Source organism: Lytechinus pictus, chromosome 2 (genome assembly GCF_037042905.1).
Source record: "Lytechinus pictus isolate F3 Inbred chromosome 2, Lp3.0, whole genome shotgun sequence".
NCBI classification, from domain to species: Eukaryota; Metazoa; Echinodermata; class Echinoidea; order Temnopleuroida; family Toxopneustidae; genus Lytechinus; species Lytechinus pictus.
The window spans coordinates 9,452,596-9,477,445 of NC_087246.1; the positions used below are offsets into that span (position 1 = coordinate 9,452,596).

A 24,850-nucleotide genomic window follows, 5' to 3' on the forward strand; every position below is an offset into this window, starting at 1 on the left:
ATTTATTTTTGACTCTGAAATGATGGCTTGGTGGGTGCAAAGAGAGATGGCCTATTGATGTACCTCCCGTATACCGTACGTACAGAAGTGCGGATAGTTTTCAATTGTAACGGAATGCCACTGAATCAGAATTATCATCCAAATATTTTTGGCTATGGACGTGCAGATCAAGGCATTTATTAGCACTTAAAATATTAGCGTGTTTATGAACATCCACGTACCATTACTCAATGAGAAGCCATTCTTACCTAGCACACCCGGAACTACACACGTTAATCATTCTTCTGCTCTCGACATTCGAGCAACATCGCAGATACGAAGATCGCTGCCCCCGAAAGCCGCCCGTACATATACATTGCAAACGCTCGCAAGACTCATTAACCAAGTCCAGCGCAGCCTGACAAGCGACAGGAGCTGCCCCCTCTCAGCGAATTTCGACCCCACTTTTGGTCGAAAAATGGCGCAGCCGGGGTCATCAGAACAACAAACGCATAAAGATGAGCAAGATACAAGTAAGCACTACGGGAATTTTTCTTTTTTTTGTAGATTATTTGTAACATTTTCTGGAAATAAGATATATTTTGTAATGTTTTGCTGATAAGGTGTGTTGTGATTTGTGTGAGTGAGCCACCCCGATCATTTTTACCGTGATCTCTCATGCAGTTAGGTGGGGATGGGATCTCTATTCCCCAAAGTGGGTCATATTTCTTTGTTCATACGTCAAGAACTTATCGAATGACAGTTCCCTGTCGCTCTCTGCGGGGAAATGCAAAACCCAGAAGAGTGAGAGAGGTTTATTCCTGGTCTGGAAAATCCTCCAAACTTACCAAAGCAGAACACATTTGTAACAGAAGATGGGGGATTGAATTCTGTTTCAATTTTGTTGGCTATGTGCGCTGAGCTGTCTTGCATTACTTATTCCAGGCAGGACCCTATGACAGAAAAGGGGGCAAGGATTCTAGAAAGCCCAGCAGGGGTGAAAAGGTACTTGTTAGTGTTAAAAGGCTTTCAAGTGGCAATCAATGTTTAGTAGAAGATCAGTCCTGCTCTCTTCTTTCCCAGTTTTTACCTGTGTTATCTCATTGCAAACATCAAATGGAGAAATCGGGAAGTCACAAGTGGTGATGAACAGAGACGGGGAATGGGAATAAAAGTTAAGGACTGGGGCTTGTGCAGTTTTTGACCTTGGCCTAATATGTAAATGTTCCCTTGTGGTTTTTACTGGTCTTTCCAAGGGTGAGAAACTTGGAAAGAAGATGTGTTTTCTAGCATGAACTTCTCCACCCTACTGAGCCTTTTAGCTGTCTTGTAAACTTTTCCAACAAATCTGACAATGCTGTTGATGTAATTTAATTTTGAGCTCAGATAAAGCCCTTTGAATTATTAGTTAAAGGAGGAGGATTCACCCTTTTTAAATTTATATCAAGGGGAAAGAGATAACAGGTGCAATGCATGGGCATGGGGGGAAAAGGGCTACATATCTTTTCATAAATGAATATATTGTCCTTGTCATTCAAATCAGGTAAAGGGGAATTTCATGTATATATATATATATATATATATATATATATATATATATTATTAAGTTGTTACATGTAGAATAATGAAATTTCAATTTGTATATTTTAATGTACACCTTACATGTGGGCTTTAGTCTTACCTTTTGCAATGGGTTTTCATTCAGAGAAAAATGAATTCTCGGGTCATTGATTGGACTGTTCAAGAACAAATCTACGTGTTCACTTGGGTTCCATGTATAGTCAGGGGGTGTATTCAAGAACAGTTTTGAGACTTGTACCATAAAGTGTTGATGGATAAAATGAAAATTAATGGATTGTGATATTTTTTTGCAATGAATACAATTAAGAGCCCCTTTCAAAAGCAAGGTGGCAGTTTGTTGGTAGTTACTTTAACAATGAGTGAAGTTTGTTGACTACTTAGATTTTAGAACACTTTCAAATCTTGAACTTGATCAAATAGGCCTACACCTCTATCATTCATACATTCCTTCATCAGTGTCTTTGAATTATGATTTTATGAGACATTGAATATAGAAGCTGTTGATGTCAGTAATATTTTTAAATGATTTGTATTCAAAGCAGAGTGAGATGTCAATTAAATGTAATGAGGCAATCAATAACAATTGTAGATTCATGATATAATTTGGGACCAAGTTTGTAGATGAATATGATTTTCTCCCATTCATTACAGAAGTTACTTAAAATAACAACTTGTCATTCTGTTTTTGTAGATTTGCTGACTATGACTGTCAGTGTGTATTGCATAGCTTTGTGCATGTTTTGAGTGTGGGTCACGCCTCCAAGAACAAGAAATTCTGTTAACATATGACCCCTTACATTATCAGTCAATTTCCAAACCCTTCCATGGCTGGGTAGGACCAGGCTATGGTGAGACAACCCCAACTCCTGGCAGGGGGCTGGGTAATGGATACCTGGCTCTCATGAATGCACAAATTCTTTACCATGACCTTTCCTTTGTTCAAATTCTGGGGGTGTTTTGACCCCTGTCACAGGGGGTCACCTCTGGGTTCAGCAGGGGAGTTGTGTACCAAAGAACTGGAGCCCCATTTTAGATGTCTCATTTTCTTTTCATCTCCAGTTTCCTGCATTTCTCCAACTTTTCATTAAAAAAAATATTTTTAGACACTGTGTTGCATTAATTTCCTCATAACCTATTGAATCCTATTCTATTTTGGTTATATCAGATGATTATAAGATCATGGTTTTATGAAGAATCTTGTCCAAGTTCTTACAGTGTTCGCCTATACTGACATTACTATGGTATGTAAGTACCGGTATCTTGATAATAATCAATACTTTCAACATTTGATTGAGATTTTTTGTTCTTGGTATTTCAATGTGTGCTAATGAGGCCATGCTTGTTAAAATGTGTTATGGACAAAAAAAATCCCTTGTGATTGATTTTGATTGCATACTGTACTGTACTGGAATAGAGAGGTAGGCCGACTACATTTAAATACCTGAATACAATTCTTATTCGTAAAAATTAACTTCTCTTATTTTCTGCTTTTTTTTTTTGCGGGGGGGGGGGGGGGGGTGGGAGGTATGGGATAAGCAGTTAGATTCTCAGTTATTGGATCCCCTTAATTCCCTTTATGAGATTGTATTTCTTTTATTCTGCTTAGCTCCCACTCTTGTTTTTTTTTTTGCTTCCATACCAGTTTGATAAATTTAATCATGTTGTCCTAATCATAATTTTACAGAGTACACTGTACATAGATCATTTAGATGAATAAATCCAAGATGGTGCTGATCTGTTAACTCGTTTGGAATGTCAATTAATGTGGCTTAGGCGGTTGGTACGTGTGTCTATTTTATACAGTTTCTATTGGAGTATTGGATCGGTATGTGCCATTATGGCACGATGCAGTTTGGTCATCTTGATTTCCCCCCTCTTCTGCCTCCCCCAATTTGGGGTCCCCCGGTAGGAGCCCACTTTCTAGGGGTGCAGCAAACCATCTGTGATAGCACCCCAGGCCGCTCATAATTTGAGCTGTTTTTCGACTTGACCTTTCCCTTCTGAGCCAACCCTAGCATGATTTCACCCCTTCCATACCAGGGGGCCCTGTCTTGAGTCAAGGACACACCTTAAATAACTTGAAACCAAGAAAAGATGCTGGGAAACTACACCAGTGGCTTTATTACTGTTTGAGAAAAGTGAACCTGAGCCTCCCCCACCCATTTTATAACTTACTTGGAAGCCTCTGTAGAATCTACACATTCAGTATATAACATACTTGTATATGGAAATCCTCATTATGTATTAATTTAGTCTTGATTATCTGTCCATTCATTTTTAGCCTATAATATAGGCAGAGGCTGCAGCTATAGTCTCTGCAGTTACGAATGTGATGTTGATGACGTAATAGCGCAGTCACATTTCCCCCATGGCAGCTGTACGGCGAGTCGAAAACAGCCGTTTTATCATTTTTTGTACCAGTTACAATTAGGTGGTTTGAATAAAAATGAATAAAACGGCCATTTTGGACCCGCCGTACGGCTGCCTTAGGGGAAATGTGACTGCTGCATCAGCCTTACGTCTGATGCAGCATGACTGCGAATACATCACTTTCCCTGTTTCATGTTTGTCATTTGAAACCCATTTTATTTTGAAAATGGATTTTAAACTCTCCCAAATCTGTAATTCTGCAATTGTTCTGCACCCTTGTTCACTTGGTGATATTTACTGTTTATATTTGGTAAGCCTATTGATTGCTTTTAAAAACTGTGTGAACACTAGTTTTCTCACCTACGTGTGTATTGTGTTTGACTAAATCTCACTTGAAGATATAGATCTTTGTCATGTGACCCTTCCCTAACCTGGGCTTTCTTGGCACTGATAGGATTGTCTGGTACTCAGTACAGCATACATTAGGTGATCAAATTTCTTACCAACCATGACATGGATTGTGCTTCTTGCCCCTTTCACAGTATCTTTGTGTATTTTTACAAAGTCAAAGCAGTGGTGTATATATTCGATTATGATAGAAAAGAGTAGATACATAAGAAAGGCAGATGAAAGTCAATGCCTTTGGCAGGAAAGTAGTAGTACATGCATATATTTAAACCATTCATATACAGGTCATATGGGAAGGGGATGAGGCTTACATGTATTGTATCTTGGTGGGGCTTGGGTCTCTCTCTTGTGAAGATGGCACACATATTTTTTATTCAGGAAAGTATGTACCTATTAATTTATCAAATATTCTGATGAAGTACTGATAAGTAACACCTTTTATAGATCAAAGGGATGCTCTGCGCTGAATATATTCACAGAGCAAAACCATGCTGAAAATTGAATCAAAATCTGATAACACATGGCGAAGTTATTGAATTTTAAAGTTAAAGGGATACTCCAGGCTGGAGATATTTATATTTCAATAAAAAAGTAAAATTCACAAAGCAAAATTCTGAAAATTTGATCAAAATCGGATGACAAATAATGAAGTTATTGAATTTTAAAGATTTGCATTATTCCGATGAAACAGTTCTAGGCATGTCTGTATGAATATTTATTAGGTGGGCTGATGATGTCATATCCCCACTTGTTCTTTTGTATTTTATTATATGAAATTAGGTTTATTCAAAATTTTTCTACCAAGAACTAAAACAATGGATTGACAGCTGATTAAGTGCATTAGATATTTATTGCCGCAACTTATTTCATCATGATGGAGACACATTTCATATGCATGAAAAAAATGAAACATTTATTATTTCATGTAATAACATAAGTAAAAGGAAAGTGGGGATGTGACATCATCAGCCCACCAAATGAATATTCAGGACAATGTGCATATAACTGTTTTCACAAAATATTGATAAACTTTGAAATTAGATAATCATAACTTCGTTATTTGTTATCTGATTTTGATGAAATTTTCAGAATTTTGCTCTGTGAATTTTACTCTATTTATTTAGATATGATATTTTCAGCCCGGACCATCCCTTTAAGCAGTATTTTGTGAAAACAGTGATATGCACTTCGTCATGAATATATAGGTGGGCTGATATGTCACATCCCCGCCTTCCCTTTTCTTATGTTGCATGAAATCATAATTGTTTCATTATTTCATACATGTGTGAATGATATGTCTACCTCATAATGAAATAAGTTGCAGCAATGAATATCTATTGCACTGAATCAGTTTTCAATCCACTGTTTTAAGTTTTTGAAGGAAAAACAAATGATTAAACCTAATTTCATGTAATAAAATACAAAAGAACGAGTGGGGATATGACATCATCAATTTGCTCATTGAATATTCATGAAGGCAAGCCTAAAACTATTTCAACAGAATAATGCAAAGTTTAAAATGTCATAACTTTGATATTGTCCGATTTTGATCAAATTTTCAGTGTTTTGTTAGTCTGATTTTAAATCTGTTCAAATCATATTATCCTCAGCCTGGAGTATTCCTTTAATATGAAAAGAAACATTATTGGTTTAAAGATGTTTTACTTATGACCAAACACAAATCTTATTTGCTCGTGGTTCTGGCAGTAGAAATTTTACCCCCTGCTAACTTTATACAATTTTGCAAGATAGACATTGTTTTGTTTGGGACAGGGGTTGGTGGGGATAGGACAAAAGCGGGAAAGAATGTCTAACCCCACCTCGGTCTGGTTTGGCTATTATTATGTGCTTGTCCTTCGAGCCCCTTATAGCTTGTCAAACAAATATTACAAAATATTAGAATGAACTTGAATAAAGGATGATTGTGCGTGATAAATCAACCTCACTGTTCAAGGTCAGTTGGTAAAATAGGTAGAGGTTCGGGAGACAATGCTTACTGGATGGTATCATACAGGGTCAGGGTTAAACTATTGTTGTTTAACTATTCTTTCCATCATTTTATTTTTATATTTTGATCTACAGCTTCATATATGTGCAGAAACTGCTCTAAATCTAAATATGCATAGATGATATTAGAATCCAAAAGTAGGAGGGATAAGCCTCTGCAGGAAAGATCCGTTTGAGTATTGGGCTTAGATATATATTACTTCATATTTCCAGTGAAGCAATAGGCTTATTAAAGTGATGAATAGGTGTAAGTTGAATTATATTCCTATTTGTGTTTTTATGCATTTTCAATTAGAAATATCACTAAAAAGAGAATGAGCCATATTTTATATTCATGAGAAGAAATTGCATAGAAAGGGATTGCCAGTTAACATTTTAATATATGATAATAATTGTTTATTTCTGAAAGTTTTATTCAGTATATCCTCTTTGTAAAAAAAAACTAATAAAGATATAAAGATTTGTATTAAAGGGGAACTTTAAATGGCATGAGGTTTGTTATTAATTTGCAGACACAATTTAGTTCTTTTCTTTATACCGTGATTAATTGATGGATATTTCTGAGGTATTGTTTTCTTGAACAAAAAAAAAAGAAAAGATTCCCAACATTGAAATGAATTGTAAGTGCTGATTGAAATCTTATGTGATGAATAGAAGAGTTTTGAAGTGACTTGCATTAAGTTTAGTGCTTTAGTCGGGGGGGGGGGGGGGGGGGGTCATATTTCCTTGTTTATCTCTACCATAGAGAAGTACATGTATAATTGTACATTAGCCAAAAATAGAAATATGTAAATATGCAGTGTCTCCTAAAGTATGTGAAGACAACTGTTTTTTGCAATTAAGAACAACTAAAATAGGTGGGGTCACTTACAATGTATATATTGACTCTCAAACTGTGATGATAGAAATTGTCTGTCATAGGGTAGAAAAATATGAGGAAGGAAATATATTTGCTCTTTGCTTGCTATTTGGACTTCTGGGTTGGGGGAGGATATGGGTGTGGATTTTAAAGCCGTGGCTGACAAAATGAAGTTCTTGATTGTCTTTCTTGTTATATTAGCCCTAGATGTACTAGACTATTGCATCCATACTGTACAGGCCTCCTTGTACATGTGAGGGAGCAATATGTACAAAAAGACCATAAAATTCCTATCTTTGAGATTTGGTAGTGAGGATAGGACCATGGAATCCGAAGGACAGGGGCGCATTAATTCAATATAGATCTTGAATCAAGGACAATGTGTGTTTATGCACCACTTTTTTACCCAAGAATCATGATTTCTGAACTCAGATTTGATTTTAACGCTGGTCTAAAGTAGTGGTTTAACTATGGAGAGCCAAAGGTGACACAAAAATAATATGTGGGGGGAGGTTCTCTTGGCTCTTAAAGGTCAAGTCCACCCCAGGAAAATGCTGACTTGAATAAAAAGAGAAAAATCAAACTAGCATAGTGCTGAAAATTTCATCAAAATCAGATGTAAAATACGAAAGTTATGACATTTTTAAGTTTTGCTTATTTTTCACAAAACAGTGATATGCACAACTAGGCGAGTCAGTCGATGATGTCCATCACTCACTATTTCTTTTGTTTTTTTTGTTTGAATTATACAATATTTCATTTTTTATAGATTTGACATAAGGACCAACTTGACTGAACCATATAGTATTAAACAATGCTAATTATTCCACATGTTCAGGGAGGAATTAATCGTTGTATCAATTGACAATGAGGAGAAAATTAGAATATTTCATATTTCATATAATAAAATACAAAATAAATAGTGAGTGGATGACGTCATAGTCTCCTCATTTGCATACCAGCCAGGATGTGCATATAACTGTTTTGTGAAATTAAGCGAAATTTTAAAATGGCATAACTCTCTTATTTTACATCCGATTTTGATGAAATTTTAAGTGTTATGCTTGTTGGATTTTTCTCTTTTTATTCAAATCAACTTTTTGTTGGGGTGGACTTGCCCTTTAAAATTGTCTTTTTAGACTTATTTTGAGCTGTCTTTCAATGATTTTGTTTCTCAACAGAAATGAACATGTATATTATTAAAGAGCAGGTCCACCCTTTTGAACTTGAATGAAAAGAGAAAAATCAAATGGACATACGTACAAACAAATTCGTCAAACTCGGATGTGAAGTGAAGGAACTGATGATTTCACTCACTATTTCTTTTGTATAAGAAATATGAAATGTCTCATTTTTTCCTAATTATAATGTGAAATAGGGTTTGATTCCTCCTTAAATATGAGGGATTGCCATTGTTGCAAACTTGGTTTGATCAAGATGATTCCTTACTGTCAAATGTGTAAAAACTGAAATATTGTATAATTCATACAATAAAATACAAAAGAAATACATGTTTGTGTAGTGAATGACATCATCAGCTCTCTCATTTGTGTATAACTGTGATGTGCATACAACTGTTGTGTTGAAAATAACCCCCCCCCCAAAAAAAACCCCTTTTTATTCAACATTTGATTGAAATGAAATTTTCAGCATTATGCCTGTCTGATTCTCTTATTATCGAAATCAACTTTTTACTGGGTGGACTTTACATTTAATGCAAAAAATGGTTTAATTTGATTTTGCAGACCATTTTAATGATTTAGAAAAAATATGTATATAGGCCTAAAAAACTTGGATGTTAAAACTAAGTTAGATCCCAAGAAATATATTTTCCAGACTTCTGTACTTCTTTTCAGATATAGACACAGAAGGGCCCATTGTTTTAGCTGCCTTCATTATTGAGCATACACAATACCTATTGGGCCTTGCTTCATGCATAGAGATGTTTACTATTAGGTCCATGCTACATGTAACCCCCAGTCCCTGTTTTGTAAGCTGTTGGCAATGCCCAACCCCTTCTTCTATTTGTATTAACCCCTGATCCTCTAGTTATTCAATAACCAGAGGTCGTAAAACTTTACCTGAAAGCTTATATTTAAAGGGCAGGAATATGCCCCCTTTCAGAATACAGTCCGACCTCTCTTATCCGGCCTCCCCTTATCCGGATCTCTCTATTATCCGGACGCACATTTGCCGAGATTTTTTTTTTTAATTCAATCTAGTACGTGAGTAAATTGAGATGGCAATCTTAACTCAATCCTATATGCAAACTCCCTTTGATTACATATATTTTTCAATATAGTCTACCTAAAACAACATTATTTTTCATGAAAATATCTCGCCCAAATCACCGAAAGAACTTAGGCAGGATAATTTTCCAGGAAAATGGGGCGCAATGTAAACATTTCATCACGTTCTCTTTTTGTTTCCCGGGAAAAACAACACATGTCTCGCTAGCTAACACTAGGCCTCAATATGGACAGCGCCATCTATCATGTTTAAGCCTACAGTCAGTGTAACAATGGCTGACATTGCGAAGCTGCGATAGCCGCCGCGATGATCTTATTGTAAAACTTAGTTTCATCGAGTCATTCATTCTCTTTCTTTCGAAGTATGCTCGATTTATTCCTCAATCATTTGAGCAGGTAAATTATCCAACAGTTTTGGCCACCAATCGATTTTATTTCCGTAAAAATACCGCCGATAATTTGCACTGACACTGCAGTGAATACTGTCTGTGTATGCCCACTAAATAGACTACGTGCAGCTTCTATTGCGGAGGCAGCTGCATGTATTTAATATTGGGTCTCCCAGATCCGGATAAATCCCTTATCCGGATTGGTGCTGGTCCCAACGTGTCCGGATAAGAGAGGTCGGACTGTATTCTAATGTCTTCAGTATGTAAACCTTACAACAATTCTAAAGGGGAAACATAATAATTCGAATTAGTGAGCCCCCTCCCATGTATGCATCTTTCATAAATCATATTGTGTTCACAAATTTGCATGGAAAGATAATATTGCTTATTGGTGATACGAACAAACACCTTTTTTTTAAAAGCAGTGTTAGTACATTTTTGTATTTAATGTACAACAAGAGGCTTTTTTGTATAAAGTAACCTTGAGATTTTAAATTGAACACATGTTGGAGAAGGACAGAAGTTGATTTATCATTAAAGTGTATTCAGAAAAACTTTGCCAAGTAAGAATGAAATCTTGGTGGGAAAGGTGTAGTTAAGATACATACAATGTAGGTCACCCAAATCAAAGGTCAAGTATAACAAAAGATATCAAATTTTGGCCAAACTCCATCCTTTTTTCTTTTCTGTTTTGTTGTAGGCCTATACAGTTCATGACTTAACAAGTTAACAAAAGGTGGTTTCAAACCGCCTCGATCACAAGAATCCCCGTTAAATTACGAGAACTTTTTTAGGCTGAAAAATACCCATTAATTATTCCTGCATTCACACCGCCCTGAAACACACCCTTCTGGATAAGTTCCTGAAGTTACGAGCATGCGCAGTATGGTCTGATAAGCAGCAAGGCGCGAAATTCAAAATCACTAGCCCAGCAGCAACCCATGCACGGCGCCGCACCCAACGACACGCTGGGCTAAAAGTTCCCGTAATTTGCTTTCAGACCGCCAAAATACCCACGACCTTGGAAAAATCCCCGTGAAAGTTCTCGTAATTTCGCCAAGTACCTACTATTTATCGGGTATTTTCTTTCGGGGATATTACGCGTAGTTTGCTTTCAGACCGCCAAAATACCTGGTATTTTCTGATCGGGGTAAATTTCCCGATCAGAGAATACCTGGAACTGGCGAACTTCGAGGCGGTCTGAAACCACCTAAACAATGGTACTGCTGAACTGCTGTATAACTTGCCAATTTGTTATTTTGATAAGGAATGGGGCAGGAGTGGGACCAGAAAATTATTTTCCTGGTATTGCATCGCAATTTGCTCCTCATATTTTAAAGTCTGCTGATAGAAAAATTATTTTAAGTAGCAGATTTTTACATTGGACTGTACAGAACATGTGAGAGCTTTCTCTTTTGATCCAACTTTGTTTTTAGTCTTTTTTTTATTTATTTTTTTATAGAACTTTGATTTGACGAAGTCAAAGGGTTGAAATATAAAGAACCGGGGGGGGGGGGGGGGGGATGCAAGTAGGATCAAGTTTTGATAAGGTATTCACCTCTTATTTTTTAAAGATCATCGGGACATCTGTATATTTCAAATGAGAAAAATATGAAAAAAGTATTGACAAACAAGTATTTATCCTAACAAATGAATTAAAAAAACTCTTTGCAGTTATACAGAACATGTAGGCCTACAATAATGAATGAGGAAAACCAATGAATATAGACAATATTTAGTGAAAACTTTGAGATTGTATTTTTATATATTGTATTCTATATTGTATTAAACTTTTAAAGTGATAACCAATGAGGTTTAATTACAAGTATATGATATAGACATGGCTTATGAGAGACCCGTTGTATAAAACTATGATCTGATCCAACAGCCCAATTTTTGTTTGAAGAAGAAGCAACCCATACATGTAAGTATTTATTACTTTGGTGTGATTTACATGTATTCAAATTGACTAGTCTACTGACTAAAGGTGTAAGATAAAAATTGCAACTTTATAGGGAGATCCACACATATACATGTACATGTAAGAAAATATATATTATTTCATGTAATATATTAGAAGAAGGAAAGTGGGGACATGACATCTGCCCACCTATTCCATATGACTGTATGCTATAACTTTTTTTCACAAAATATTGCTAAACCTAAAATTTCATAACTTTGCTATATCACATTCTATTTTTAGTATTTTGTACAGTGAATTTCACTCTATTTCTTTTTAGATAGACTTATTTTCTGCTGAAGTACCCCTTTAAGACAGGGTTTTTTTCAATTGCAAAGTTCTATGCAATTGTCCCAACGTCCCAGGTAAAATTTGTCCAGATTCCTTCATTTCCAAAGTCCACCCCTGCCCCTGTTTTCGCTGCATTTTCCATTACAAAGTGCATTGATGTCACAGTCAAGTCTAATGCGATTGACCCTGAAATCAACTTTTTGAATATTACAAAAATTCAAAAATATAACAGTGAAGGCATAGATAGCACCTATATTACTTTTAATACTCAATAAAACAACAGCTATGCTTTACTTGGGACTTACGATTAAACTCGGACACAAGCATTGATAATTGATCTAAGTATGATATTTTAAACATGCCCAGGAGGACTCTCTTCTATATACCACATGACATTGAACTCCAATCCCTTAGTAGGACGATCTGAAGTGATTTTAATTCTCCCCTCTCTATCATTGATCAATTTTGAATTGACGAGGTTATAATCATTTAATATATCAGGGAGGTTGTGAGTGAAAAAGAAAATGGATACCCATCCAAGCTAAGTTCCTGTTTGACGTGGCAGTTATATGTATTGATGACATCACCTACTGTGGGAGATGCATGATTTCTGGAAGAGAGGTGGGAGGGTGTAGTGCTGAGGTAAATGGAAGTTGGAAGAATGAATGCTTTAATAGATTATATTAGATAATGTTTTGGAGTCAGGAGCTGACAAATTATCAGCCAGTATATAAAGTACACTAAGATTGTCATTGACTTGACAGTCGTGTTGATGATATATCTATCGCATTGGTATACATCATAAAGATGTGTTATATTCATAGCATTGGTGTTAACATGGAGCTAACACAGTGTTATAAATATGAAATCAGTAGCAATGAAGGTTTGTTCTGTGTGTTAGCAATTGATGTTGTCGATGTTGTTTGAACTGTTGATTGCTTCAAGATTCCAGCAGTCATACAAACATGTACAGTCCCCATCTTTGTTTAATTGAAACAAATGTTCATATACTTAATAGAGTAGGGTTTTAGAAATCAACACTACTCAAATCCTTGTCATTATTCATACCTGTGGTTCTAAAACAGGGGAATAGCTTCCTGTAATTTCATGTTTATAATCCTAATTTTTCAATTCATGCACTGATCAGGAAGGTAATATTTGTTTCAGGGGTTGGGGGAAATTTATTCAACTTCCCTGTGATGATGACACACTTTAGTGTTTTAACACATCATGTTTGGAGCATTACCCCTTTTTTCAGAGAGTCAAGAAATAGACTAGTGAGGGGGTAGAAATTCCTCCAGAAATTATTTGATTGAAAAAGTGTCTTTGATATGTTGGGGCAATTTCTCCATTTGCCCCTTAGGTCATCCTTGCTTTGGTAAGTTTTACCGAATTTCCTGTCATCGGACTGGGGCTTTATGGTGTATTGTTCTGGTGAGATAACAGCCCCGATATCATGATCACCAGCCCCAAACTCTGCAACTGATTTCCCTGTGAAGAACCTCTGCGTGCATACAGACCAATAAAATGTCCTTTCGTTTGTTTGTACCAGGAAATTTGGCCCCGAAAGATGGGCAGGAAGTCACCGTGATCCCTTCCTGGAGTTGAGATCATGTCCTTGCAGATTGGCCTTCTTTCCTTAGAAGGGGAGGGGATGTACGTGCAAACAATCAAACACTGGTACCAGTCATTAGTTTAGAACTTCAGGAGTGTGTTCGTTAATTATCTAGGAATATTACATGTACAGTTTAAGAGGCTTTGGCATTAATATTTACTTGATATATTGTGGTCATTTCATTCTTTGGGCAGTTCCTCAAGTTTGACACAATAGAAAGTTAACTTCTATTTCAAGATCATATTCTTGGGTATTCCTGACTTGAGGACCTGTAGGCTGTAATGTACATCCTTACCCTAACCTTAACCCAACTAGACCCCATCAAATTTTCTTAGCCATCATATTGTAGCCATTAGATTAGATGTAAGTATGAAAAAAAAATTGTGGGGACTCAGGCGATTTAGTTCCCAAAAAGCTCTAAACAGTCTTGGAAAATTACAGAAAAAGAGCCCTTGAAATTCCTAGTCACTATTCACTGCAATGTAAAAGTTTAGCAAATTTCGATAATTTAGGCAGTAAGTTGTGAAAAGTAGCACCCCCCAAAAAAAACAAAAAAAAAAGAGAATAACTTATTGACTGGATGTCAATTTGTAGTTGCTTTGAATTCTGTTTCTTAATCAGAAGTTTAGAGGTTCAAGGATTGCCCCTGAACCAAATCATATATCTCTCCAGCTGCTTGTCTATTAAATAGGTAGGTGTTTCAAATAGCTGTTCATTAGTTAAGATCGATTTCAAGAAAGACTGATGAATTTTGCTTACGCACTAAAATAATCACCAATGAACATTCAGTGGTAAATATCATTTACCACAAGAAAGGATCACCACATTCACCAGTCATTCTTAAAGTCACTCTTAACTTAGAACAGCTTTATGAAATGGCCCAAGAACTAAGTACAATATATTCTGTTTCTCTAATGTTCATACTATGGACATGGACTTTGCCAGATTCAGGATGTGTTTCAGTGGAAATGAAATGGATTTGCCTTAAAAGTGTAATCTGAGGTTCTTTGTATTTCCGATAAATGGATGTAGCAATTGGAATCAAAATGATGTTTTTCCCCCCAACTCTTCATGATAAAAGTGTTTGAGGGGTGAGAAAGAGAGAGGAGGGAGAGAAGGGGAGAGTACATGTAGGTAGCGATATATAGAGATGGAGTGGAGGATTTGAAGGATCAATTATGGTATAGGAATAGAGGAAGGAGCATGGAGGTGAAATGTAATGTTGTGGCATTAGCATGGACACTACCAAATAGAGTAGAGGATCATTGTCGTAAGGGTGCTACCACTGGAGAAGGAGAGGGAATGGTTTAAAAGCTATTTTGTCATATATTATTTCACTTTGCGGTGGTATATGATATCTGGTTAGCTTTAAATGCGGAACTTCCCCATTTTCATGGTGATGTATGTCATGGGGTAATAATCCACCCTGTCATGTTTTGACTCAAAGTAATGAAACAAACCACTATACGATTGAACTGTGAAGGAACTAATTCCAGCCCCCCCCCCCTTTTCCGGCTGTAGAAAGAAGATAGCAGTATCAACTTGCTTGCATTTTGAAACCAGGACATCCTTAGACCTATGGTAGAACATAAAGGTCTCGTTTGACTCAGGAAGCAGGAAGGGTCGGGATCTCTGGTGGTAGGCAGTTGAATAGATGGGGCTTGCTTCCTGATGTCTAGCTAGTCTTCCTACCCCAGGCTCTTACTTGCAGTGATCTATCATGTTGGAAGGGAAACCCAGGGGGCCACTTGCATTGACGAGTGGATACCATGCGCGACCAAAAAAAAACATGTAGAAAAGATGACTTTTTCAAGATAGGGCACGTTACGTACGTAATGTAATAAGGGTGTCAAAAACACTAAAATAATGATAAAAGGGTATCTTTTTTTGCTAGGCCTAGGAAAGCTATGTGTTTAGGGTCAAATGTGCGAGGGTATAACTATAAAAAAGATTAATATAAAGGATTTACATTTTGCTCCAACGTGTTTAGAGTCCGATTTGCGGGAGGTGGGGCCGTACTAAACCCAATGATGTAGGTAAAGGTAAAACCGAAGTCCGTGACATATATAACAATTAAAACATCGCTGTACCTGTTTAGGGGTTCAATTCAGACAATTCTTGCCAAGGGTATCGTTTTGTTTCCAATACTTGTTAAGGGTAGGGTTTCACACGCCAATACTTGTTAAGGGGTGCATTTCAGAATATGAAAACTACTTGTTTAGTGTGCTTTTGGAGACCCCATGGCCGCGCATGGTATCCACTCGTCAATGGAAGTGGCCCCTCCGGGAAGGAAAAGCAAGTAAATATGTTTCCAGGGAGGGAATGTGCTTTCTTGTCTGGGGTTTCTAATTGCCTTAACTGTTACTCTACTTAGTCTGTTTTTTTTCTTGAAAATTGTGCTAGTTAGTACATTTTCTTTCAGGTTAAAACATATCTTTACCCTGTTTAAGAAGAATACTAAAGTCATGACAAATAATACTTGCAAAATGCTCAAATTTAGAGACAATACATAGGCCTACATAATCAAATTGAAATTTTAATAATTTTTATTGAAATGATGAATATTTTGGTATTGTATGATTTGTATATTTTTTAATGTGAAACTGGGGTATGACTTTGTGGAAGTCAATTAATAGAGCAGGATGACCAAGGCAACAGTCCCTTTATAAGCACTCAACTGTTATCCTTGTATTCTTCGTCCACTTAATTTTTCAAAGGTCAGTGCTATTAGTGACCTCTAGGCTTATTTTTTGTTGTTGCTGTATGGTGTTAGCAGAGAAGACACAGGCAGATAGTTATGATTTTCCACTCTGTCCCTGATTTTAATTAATTATTGTTTCAGGTTAAAATAAAATGATGATGGGGCACCTTTGCCATTAAAGAGGTGCTGGAACTTTTATGCGGCAGTATGAAATATGAAAAGAGATTGCTTTTTAATTTTCACCCTGTTTGCAAAATGTTGAAGAAACATGTCTGGACAAACGCTGCCACATGTATGGATGTACAGGGTTTATGTTTTTATATGACAAATTGTAGGACTACATATTTCATTTGAATAGTATTGCTTTTTTGTTGCCTGTCAGACAAACTTCATTTAAAACATAAGTGTATTTTCCATGTAAAGTAAACCCCTTTTTATGCATTTGCTTTACATGTTGGAGGCAAAGGGTATTCTCATACTAAAATACAAACTGAGATCTAAATAGAGATTAACAAATAACTGCTTCTTCCCTTTTCAAAAACTGAATTCTGTAATTTCCAATATTGTTTAAAACTCTGTAAAGTTGTACCTGTCAATGACCTGTGAAATTGTTCTTTTTGTCAGAAAAATCAGTCTCATTATTAAGCTCCCAACAAGCAGGGGGTTAACTATTACTGCTCGTACGTTTTAAGCGGCCATGGTGAGAGAGGCCCTGGCCCCCTGAAGAGCCCCATTTAACTCTTATAAAATGTCCTATCCCAGCTTGAAAGTGATCGCCCGTTACATAGCTATCAGTCTTGCCACACAGCAGATGCATGCAATTTTACACCGTAAGTGAGTTTTTAAACAATTTCCAAATGAATTTTAGCATCGGGCCATGGAAGGAGAGGAAGAGCGTGCAGTGTTTTGATATGCAGCGTGCAACGATCATGTTTCATACAGAGTAGCGCACATATTTCCAGCCAGCCAAGGAAAAGAGATGCTTACCAGGAGGCGATTCTTCACTAAACACAATATTTGCTCACCAAGTTTACTCCTACTCGAGAAGAAAAATTTGGAGTTTTGTTTTTCTTTGGCACGCTACAGGGGGAAGGGAGTGCAGGTTGCGCTGGGCTCGAAGTAAGGTTAAGCAGTGTTAGATTTCTCTTTGCGATATGAAATCAGAGTTGATATCTTGTTGTCTGAGTGAATTAGGGAGTCAAATTCAGGAAGTGCTATAGATAGGAATTAAAATGGAATGTTTTCTTTTGATCAGGAAAGGGATTTTGTGGTGGAATAAATTAGAGACACAATGAATAATTCACTCGTATTTCATCTCATTCTTGTATAAAGAAATGAAAACTTTTTAAGGTTGTCTTTTTGAGGTTCCATCATAAAGCTTTCAAGAAAATTCCTAGACATATTAAAACATAAAGGTATAGTTTGCAGAAACTTCATATTTTATTTGTCATTCTTTTCAAGAAATTAATAAACAGACATGAATATTCCTTTGTTGGAACTTAAAAAGCTTACAAAAGTCAAGAACAAAACATTGAAATTTGCATTTACATTTTTCAGTGTTGCAGATCACGCACATATTACGTAACTTAGGGTTGTACTCATACAAAGTTTCCTCATTTATATAATTGTTTTGGAAACTGTATAGAGTATTTGTTTATAAAGAATTTCTCCTCTTTAATAAGAATACATGTATATTGATAGAGTTAAGAAATTGTCATTTGAACTATACAACATTCCAGTTGATATTTTTTTAAAGATAAAACTTTCTTAATACAAATTATTAATATTGTCTCAAGCAAGTAGCAGGGAAAGAAATAGAGCTAACACAATTACAAAGAAAGGGGGAAAAAGAAGATCTTGAAATTGTGGTGAAAGACCGCCGCCATACGTCTGTACTTGTATTTTTTTATCAGATTGTAGAAAAATGAATTAACTTCAAACCTGAAAGATATTAAGTCAAATAAGTAAATTACTAATCTGAAAGACAGATTTGTTAAACTTTGTTGGGTCTGATGATTGAAAAACACAACTGTACATTTGAATCATCACCTTGGTATCCCACTTATGAAAACATGCAATGAGCAGTTTCACTCAGATTAAGAGAGACAGTATATGAATGAAAAAAAGAGGAAATCAAACAAATAAAGAGTTGAATATATATACATTTAAATGTATGAGCCTCGTCACACTCACCATTCATGAATAAGAGTAAGATGTTAACTTTTGGATGGAAACCACAAACCTGATTTTTATTTGTCAGTGACTCACCATCTACTGAAGATGAAGGTGGAAAGAAAATGGAAGTGATTAACCAACAAAAAAAAATCTGAATTCTGACTTCTAAACTACATGTATGCAATTCCCAACTAGACTTGGTACAGGAAATACATAGCAATGTGTTTGATTAAAGGGATAATCGGGGCTGAAACTATTATATCCAAATAAATAGAGTAAAATCCACAAAGCAAAATGCTGAAAATTTCATCAAAATCGGACAACAAATAACAAAGTTATTGAATATTAAAGTTTAGCGATATTTTGTGAAAATAGTTATATACACGTCATCATGAATATTCATTAAGTGGGCTGATGATGTCACATCCCCGCTTTCCTTTTTCTTATGTTATTATATGAAATCATAATTGTTCAATTTTTTCATATGTGTGAATAATGTGTCTCCTTTATAATGAAATAAGTTGCAGCAATGAATATCTAATGCACTAAATCAGTTGTCAATCCATTTTTTTCAGTTCGTGGTAGAAAAAAATTAAATGAACCTAATTTCATATAGTAAAATGGAAAATGAACAAGTGGGGATATGACATCATCAAGTTGCTCATTGAATATTCATGAAGACATGCCTACATGTAGAACTGTTTTACCGGAATAATGCTAATCTTTAAAGTGCCATAACTTTCTTATTCCTAGTCCGATTTTGATCAAATTTTCAGTTTTTTCTTTATCTGTTTAAATCATATTATTCTCAGCCTTGGGCATCCCTTTATTAAGGAACAGCAACAACATCAACAGCCAAACAAACAAACAAACATACAGACCAACAGACAATCATCCATAGAATCACTAAGAAAGACAACTATTAAAAACCCATTCATTAATAAAAGTTTAGGAATTCTAATGTATCAAAGTTAACAGGCCTCTACAAAATTTTTTTTCATCACTTGCGCTGTCGGGCAAGTGATGAAAAAATTTGCTTGCCCGAAAGAAAACTGCTTGCCCAATATGTTTTATAATTTCATTATGACGGCATGATTATTTTTAAAGGTCATACAAAATAACAACAATTGAGAATCATGTATGGTATAAAAGAACATGAAAATGAAAAAACTTTTTGCATTTATAAATGGGCGTTTTAAGGTTTAAAAAAAAAACCTTAACCAAAAGTTGCAAAAATTTCATATTTTGCATCTTTAAATCCACGGAATGTTTATCTGTTTGTCTTATTTCCTTAGAATTGTTTTGATTTATTGGAAACTATTAAGAAAGCCAGTGAAAAATATTCAGCTCTTTATTGACTCTGAAAAAGATCGTTTTATGATGTTTAAAAAAAAAAAAAAAATCCTCAAAAAACAAAAAGTGGAGTGGCTAAAATTTCACATTTTGCTTCTTTAAATCCATGAAATGGTCATTTATTTTCCATATTTCCTTGAATTTTTTTTATTAGTTGGAAACTATCAAGAAAATTAAGAATATTTACCTCTCTCTTGTCTTTTCTTCATCATTTTATGATGTTACACTCGGTCAATATTTTTTTTAATTATAGTCCCACATGTAGACTTTCATGTTTTTTTTCATGCATTATGAAAGTCTACATGTGGGACCACCGGACCACAATAACAAAAAACATTTACCGAGTGTAAGCATCATCATAAATCAGTCAAGAAAGAGAGTCAAGAAAGAGCTAAATAATCTTCATTTTTTCAGTAGTTTCCAACTAAATCAAAACAATTTCAAGGTAATATGGAAAATAGATGGCCATTTCATGGATTTTTGCAAAATGTGAAATTTTAGCCACTTTTGGTGTTTTTTTTTTTTGGTTTGCATCAGCAAATTGCGCAAGATAGTAGCGCATGCGCAGTCATGGCACATATAGAACGTAAGATGCGATGGCACGGTTTTTCGAACGAGGTACCTGGCGATAAATTATTGGTAATTGGCGCTGATTTTACATCAGTTTCTACTGTTTTTTTATTGGTTTGACATGATATGAAAGATAGTTGTGACTATCCAAAAGATATTGAAATTTAGATGGTCTAATGATATTTTTATTTCCAAAACAACCACTTGCCCGATCGGGCAATTGACTTTGAGAAATGCTTGCCCGCACGTCATTTTCACTTGCCCCGGGCAAGCGGGTTTGTCGCGCCCTGAAAGTATTTATGTTTTGATTATTATCCCCACTGATTTGCAGCGTGGTTTTTATCAGTTACTGCAATTTCACCTTCCCCCAAAAAAATATTTTAACAAAAACCTTGTAAATGAATATTTAGGACAATAAACAATCATAATTCTCAGAAAGCTATATTTTATAGATGTACATACAGTATTCAAATGGATATGTTCTTTTGGCTTATTAGTTAACTTTTGTTTATCAGTTATTCATCATCTACCTAAGATAAGAAAAATACAATTAAACACAGCAACCTATATTCAACATGAGGGAATGAAAATAAAATCAAGTATAGCTGAAGTGAAATTGAAAGCAACAAGTTCACTTTTGAATCATTATTCTGGGGTTCCTGAAATAATGTGTCTCCTTCAGTAATTCTCAATCTACTAAAGACGAAGTAATTCATTTTACATCTAGAGGAATCTTTATCTAAATGTAGTTCTGCACAGATTTATTGTAAATTATGCATGTCTGCAAAGTATTTTTTATTTTTCAACATATAAAATCTATTTTGTAAAATCCCTTGACTTTTCTTATTTTTCTGCACATCACCATGTTATAATTAATAGAACTTTGAGACCGCAACTTTGTAAAGTACACCATATTCCTGTTTTGAACATAGATATTTCAGATTCACAAACAATTTTTTGCAAGATCTTTAGCATTCATTGTTAATCAAAATACAAATTTAAAATGCTTAAACATACATTATATTTGATCAAATTACAAGTATTGCATTTTGATTACAATGACAACAGAAGTTCAAACAAATATGTGACAGAGTAGAAACCAATGTACCAGGCTGAGAAATAACACAGTTTTAAATTTTATGGTTACTCTATTTGTTCCCTTTTCCCGTCATGTACATTTAGTAAGGGTTACTTAAAGGCAAATAAATCTAGAAGATTGTGTAATAAAATATTGAGTGATTTTAAGCTTACAATAGCATTTGATATTCCTTTTTTAATTGACAATATTTGATAAGACAGACATGAACTCCTTCCAAACATGAAACATCCCTTTTTGCTTCTATAAATAGGTAGAAAACAAAAGGGAGAAATTAAGTATTCATATTTAACCTTTTTCTTAAATTGCATTAATAGAACACATCAATATTTATTTCACTGCCATGGTCGAGTATTTATTGGACACATTTCTATTTCTTTTACTGCATAACTATGAAATTGTGTATTTGGGATAATAACCAAGCTTCTTGGAAAATTTCATCTTTTTGACAAGATCAAAGAACAAGAGTGTAATTTCATGCCAAAAACAGTCCCACAAGGGTTTTATTCTTGATTTTAACAGGAATGATCTTGGAGAGATATGTATTTGCTTCCAATCGTATTGAAATTAATATTTCAATACAATGCTGGTTTTTTGGAAAGTTTTGCAACATTTGATAATGCCAAGAGCATCCGAGAAGGTCTTGTCGTCGTCTGCGCGGCAAACCCTCGACGGAGCCGTCCGTGGGAGAGGATATTTTCCTGGGGATGATTGTTTTGGGTGAGTTTGACAGTGAAATGATACTAATATTCTCATGGCAAACTATCAATGTTTGATAACTAGTAGAGGTATGATAGCAAAGCCAGGCGACCCATCTGCAGAAGAATCGTAACCCAAGACTGACATTGCTCCACTCGGCGTAAGCTACACTAGTGAAAAGTGTTTGTAAGACGTGTCGTACATCGATACTAACGATCTGGAAAACTTCAAAATTTGTGCGCAGCATTGGGACTGGCATTGAAACACAAGCTGGGGGGTGCAAGCAACAAAAACGGGGGTGACAATGATTTGTTTCATATGATGTAGTCTACCATCTGATGAAGAGGAAGGAGACATTTTAGGTTTATTTGCGCCAAGTTTTGTGTTTCATATTTCGGTTCAGAGAGAAGGAAGAATCAAAAGGGTTGGATTGAAAATCGGACAGGAGCTCAATTTGTTTTTTGCACTCATCCATGAGACGTTGTGCAGCATGGAAGTTTTTGAATTGGAGTTTTGTTTGAGGAGAGGTAAGTACATGGTGAAAGGGAATATACCCGCTCAGGATTCCGGTTTCTTGTTTTCGTGCCGACCTGTGAGTTCTCCCTCCCTTTCCCCTTATCTTCATGTAGTCTCTCCCCTAGCAAGACTTGAGAGAGGGAGGACATGAAATACAGTCACTTAGCTGTTCAGACACGGTCCACTGAAACCCCATCTCGACAAAACACCTTCGCCTTGATGAGCTGGGGTGCACATCGCAGGGAAAACGGACCCTGCTCTCGGGCTCGGGTTTCGGTGGCTAATCAACTCGACTGGCGATTGTTTCGTGTAACCCACACCCACTCCCACAACATTGGTTCTAACTCGACACTGGCCGAATTCTCCCCCGTCTATGGGTTCGTTCGATGGGCGAACCCTGCTGTGGTTCGATTCACAAAAGCTGGACCTTGGTGGCCACTCATTTTCTCAGTTCATTAATAGTCTATGCTGTCTTTGGCTAATGGTCAGCTATTAAATGGAGGAAGTCTTTGTATCAAGACTTTCTTGAATGACAAACACATGTGGAATGCTCTTGCCAAACATTGTGTGTAGGCCCATACATGCCTTTCTGGATGCAGTGACTGTTACCTTCAGCAAATTCAAATCAATGTCTGATAATTGTGGGGATTTCAAAATTTTACAGCAAATATCAATACTTTAGGTACATCAACATGTCCCAATTACTTTGCAATAGTTTCTTCCTCAATACTTTGTCAGGATCAGAATGTTGCATTTATTAATTGTATTGCTGTTAGTTTGAAAGATTTTGTGGAACTGTCATTAGAAATATACATTTAAGTAGATGGTGGTGCTTGAAAAATATTTTTTGGGTTTAATAAATTAGTTTTGTTTTTGTACAGAACTGAGCATGAATATCATTTTCCACCAGATGAAATAACCAATAGTTTTTTAAATATGAATTCATACATGTACATGTATAGTATTATAAGAAATATTCCTTGAATTGATTTTTATAACGAAACAAACTAAACATGGGATGAGAAATCCATGCATGATGTTTAATGTTGGCTGAAAGCTGGAATGGCTTCAATCAATCCAAGACATGTAGAGTTACCAACCATCTTTGAATCTCCACCATTTAATACATAATATCTCTGATATACAAATAAACCTGGCGACCTATACATGTATGTTATGATGTAAATAAAAGGCTACCTCTCACACATTCGAATAATTATTCATTTCATTGATGTCAGGGACAAAAATGATGACGCAAATGCTTCAAATTACGTGGGGCAAATCCCAATGTGTATTCTTTGGAGTTAACTTTTGTATGATTTTTCTTCCCGAAAAGTTGTTTTTTTCGGAGTTTCAAGGTTACCCTGTGTGTTTGGTATTTCTTTTCATATTTTTGGATCAGTCAGAAAGACGCCATGCATGAAAAAACTTGGTTGTGAATTCTGCCGTGTCACCCCTGCAAACAACTTTCAAGGCTTGTGTAACCCAGCGTGAAACCCCCTGAATGGGACTACATGTCACATCGTCAGGTCCCCACTTTCCCACACACACTGTTGCACCCATCCCATCTTTTGATGAATGTCATGTTCAGGTTGTCTCAGGTCTTTATGTATGTGTACACAACAAGAGGGGAAAAGAGAGATAGAGAGAAAAAAAAATCTAAGTCTGCCTGCCCCCACACTCCCTCTTTGGATTGTTCCATAGGGCGTGGCTAGGAGGTAGGGCCAATCTTTGACCCCCTCTGGGGCGCTGGGAAAGGTACATATTTACCAAACAAGACATCATTACCTTGGCAGCCTTGCAGTATTCTTTCACTAGGCTATTGTTTATCTCTATAGTCTTTTTGCTCCCTGGTATGTTATAGAATAAAGAAAGGGGCTGTGTCTGTATTAAAATGATATTAAGTAAAGAGATCATTTTTCCAAGCACAATGAAAAATGAAATGGGTTGGGGTTATGCTTGTATAGTGTCAGCTCTCATTTGGGGTTGGGCATATATACAGATTGTTTTACGGTGATGAGGCATCACACCT

The 24,850-nt window shown here is 35.8% G+C and overlaps 1 protein-coding gene across 1 annotated transcript in view; it reads left to right on the forward strand.

Moving 5' to 3' along the window:
- Nucleotides 1–298: 298 nt before the first annotated feature.
- LOC129253585 (zinc finger protein 629-like) overlaps nucleotides 299–24,850 on the forward strand; it is a 53,360-nt gene continuing 28,808 nt past the window's right edge. Inside the window, exon 1 of the mRNA XM_054892015.2 lies at nucleotides 299–512. Within this exon, the coding sequence (XP_054747990.2) occupies nucleotides 458–512 (55 nt within the window). The 5' untranslated portion in view covers nucleotides 299–457. The remainder of the gene's footprint in view (nucleotides 513–24,850) is intronic.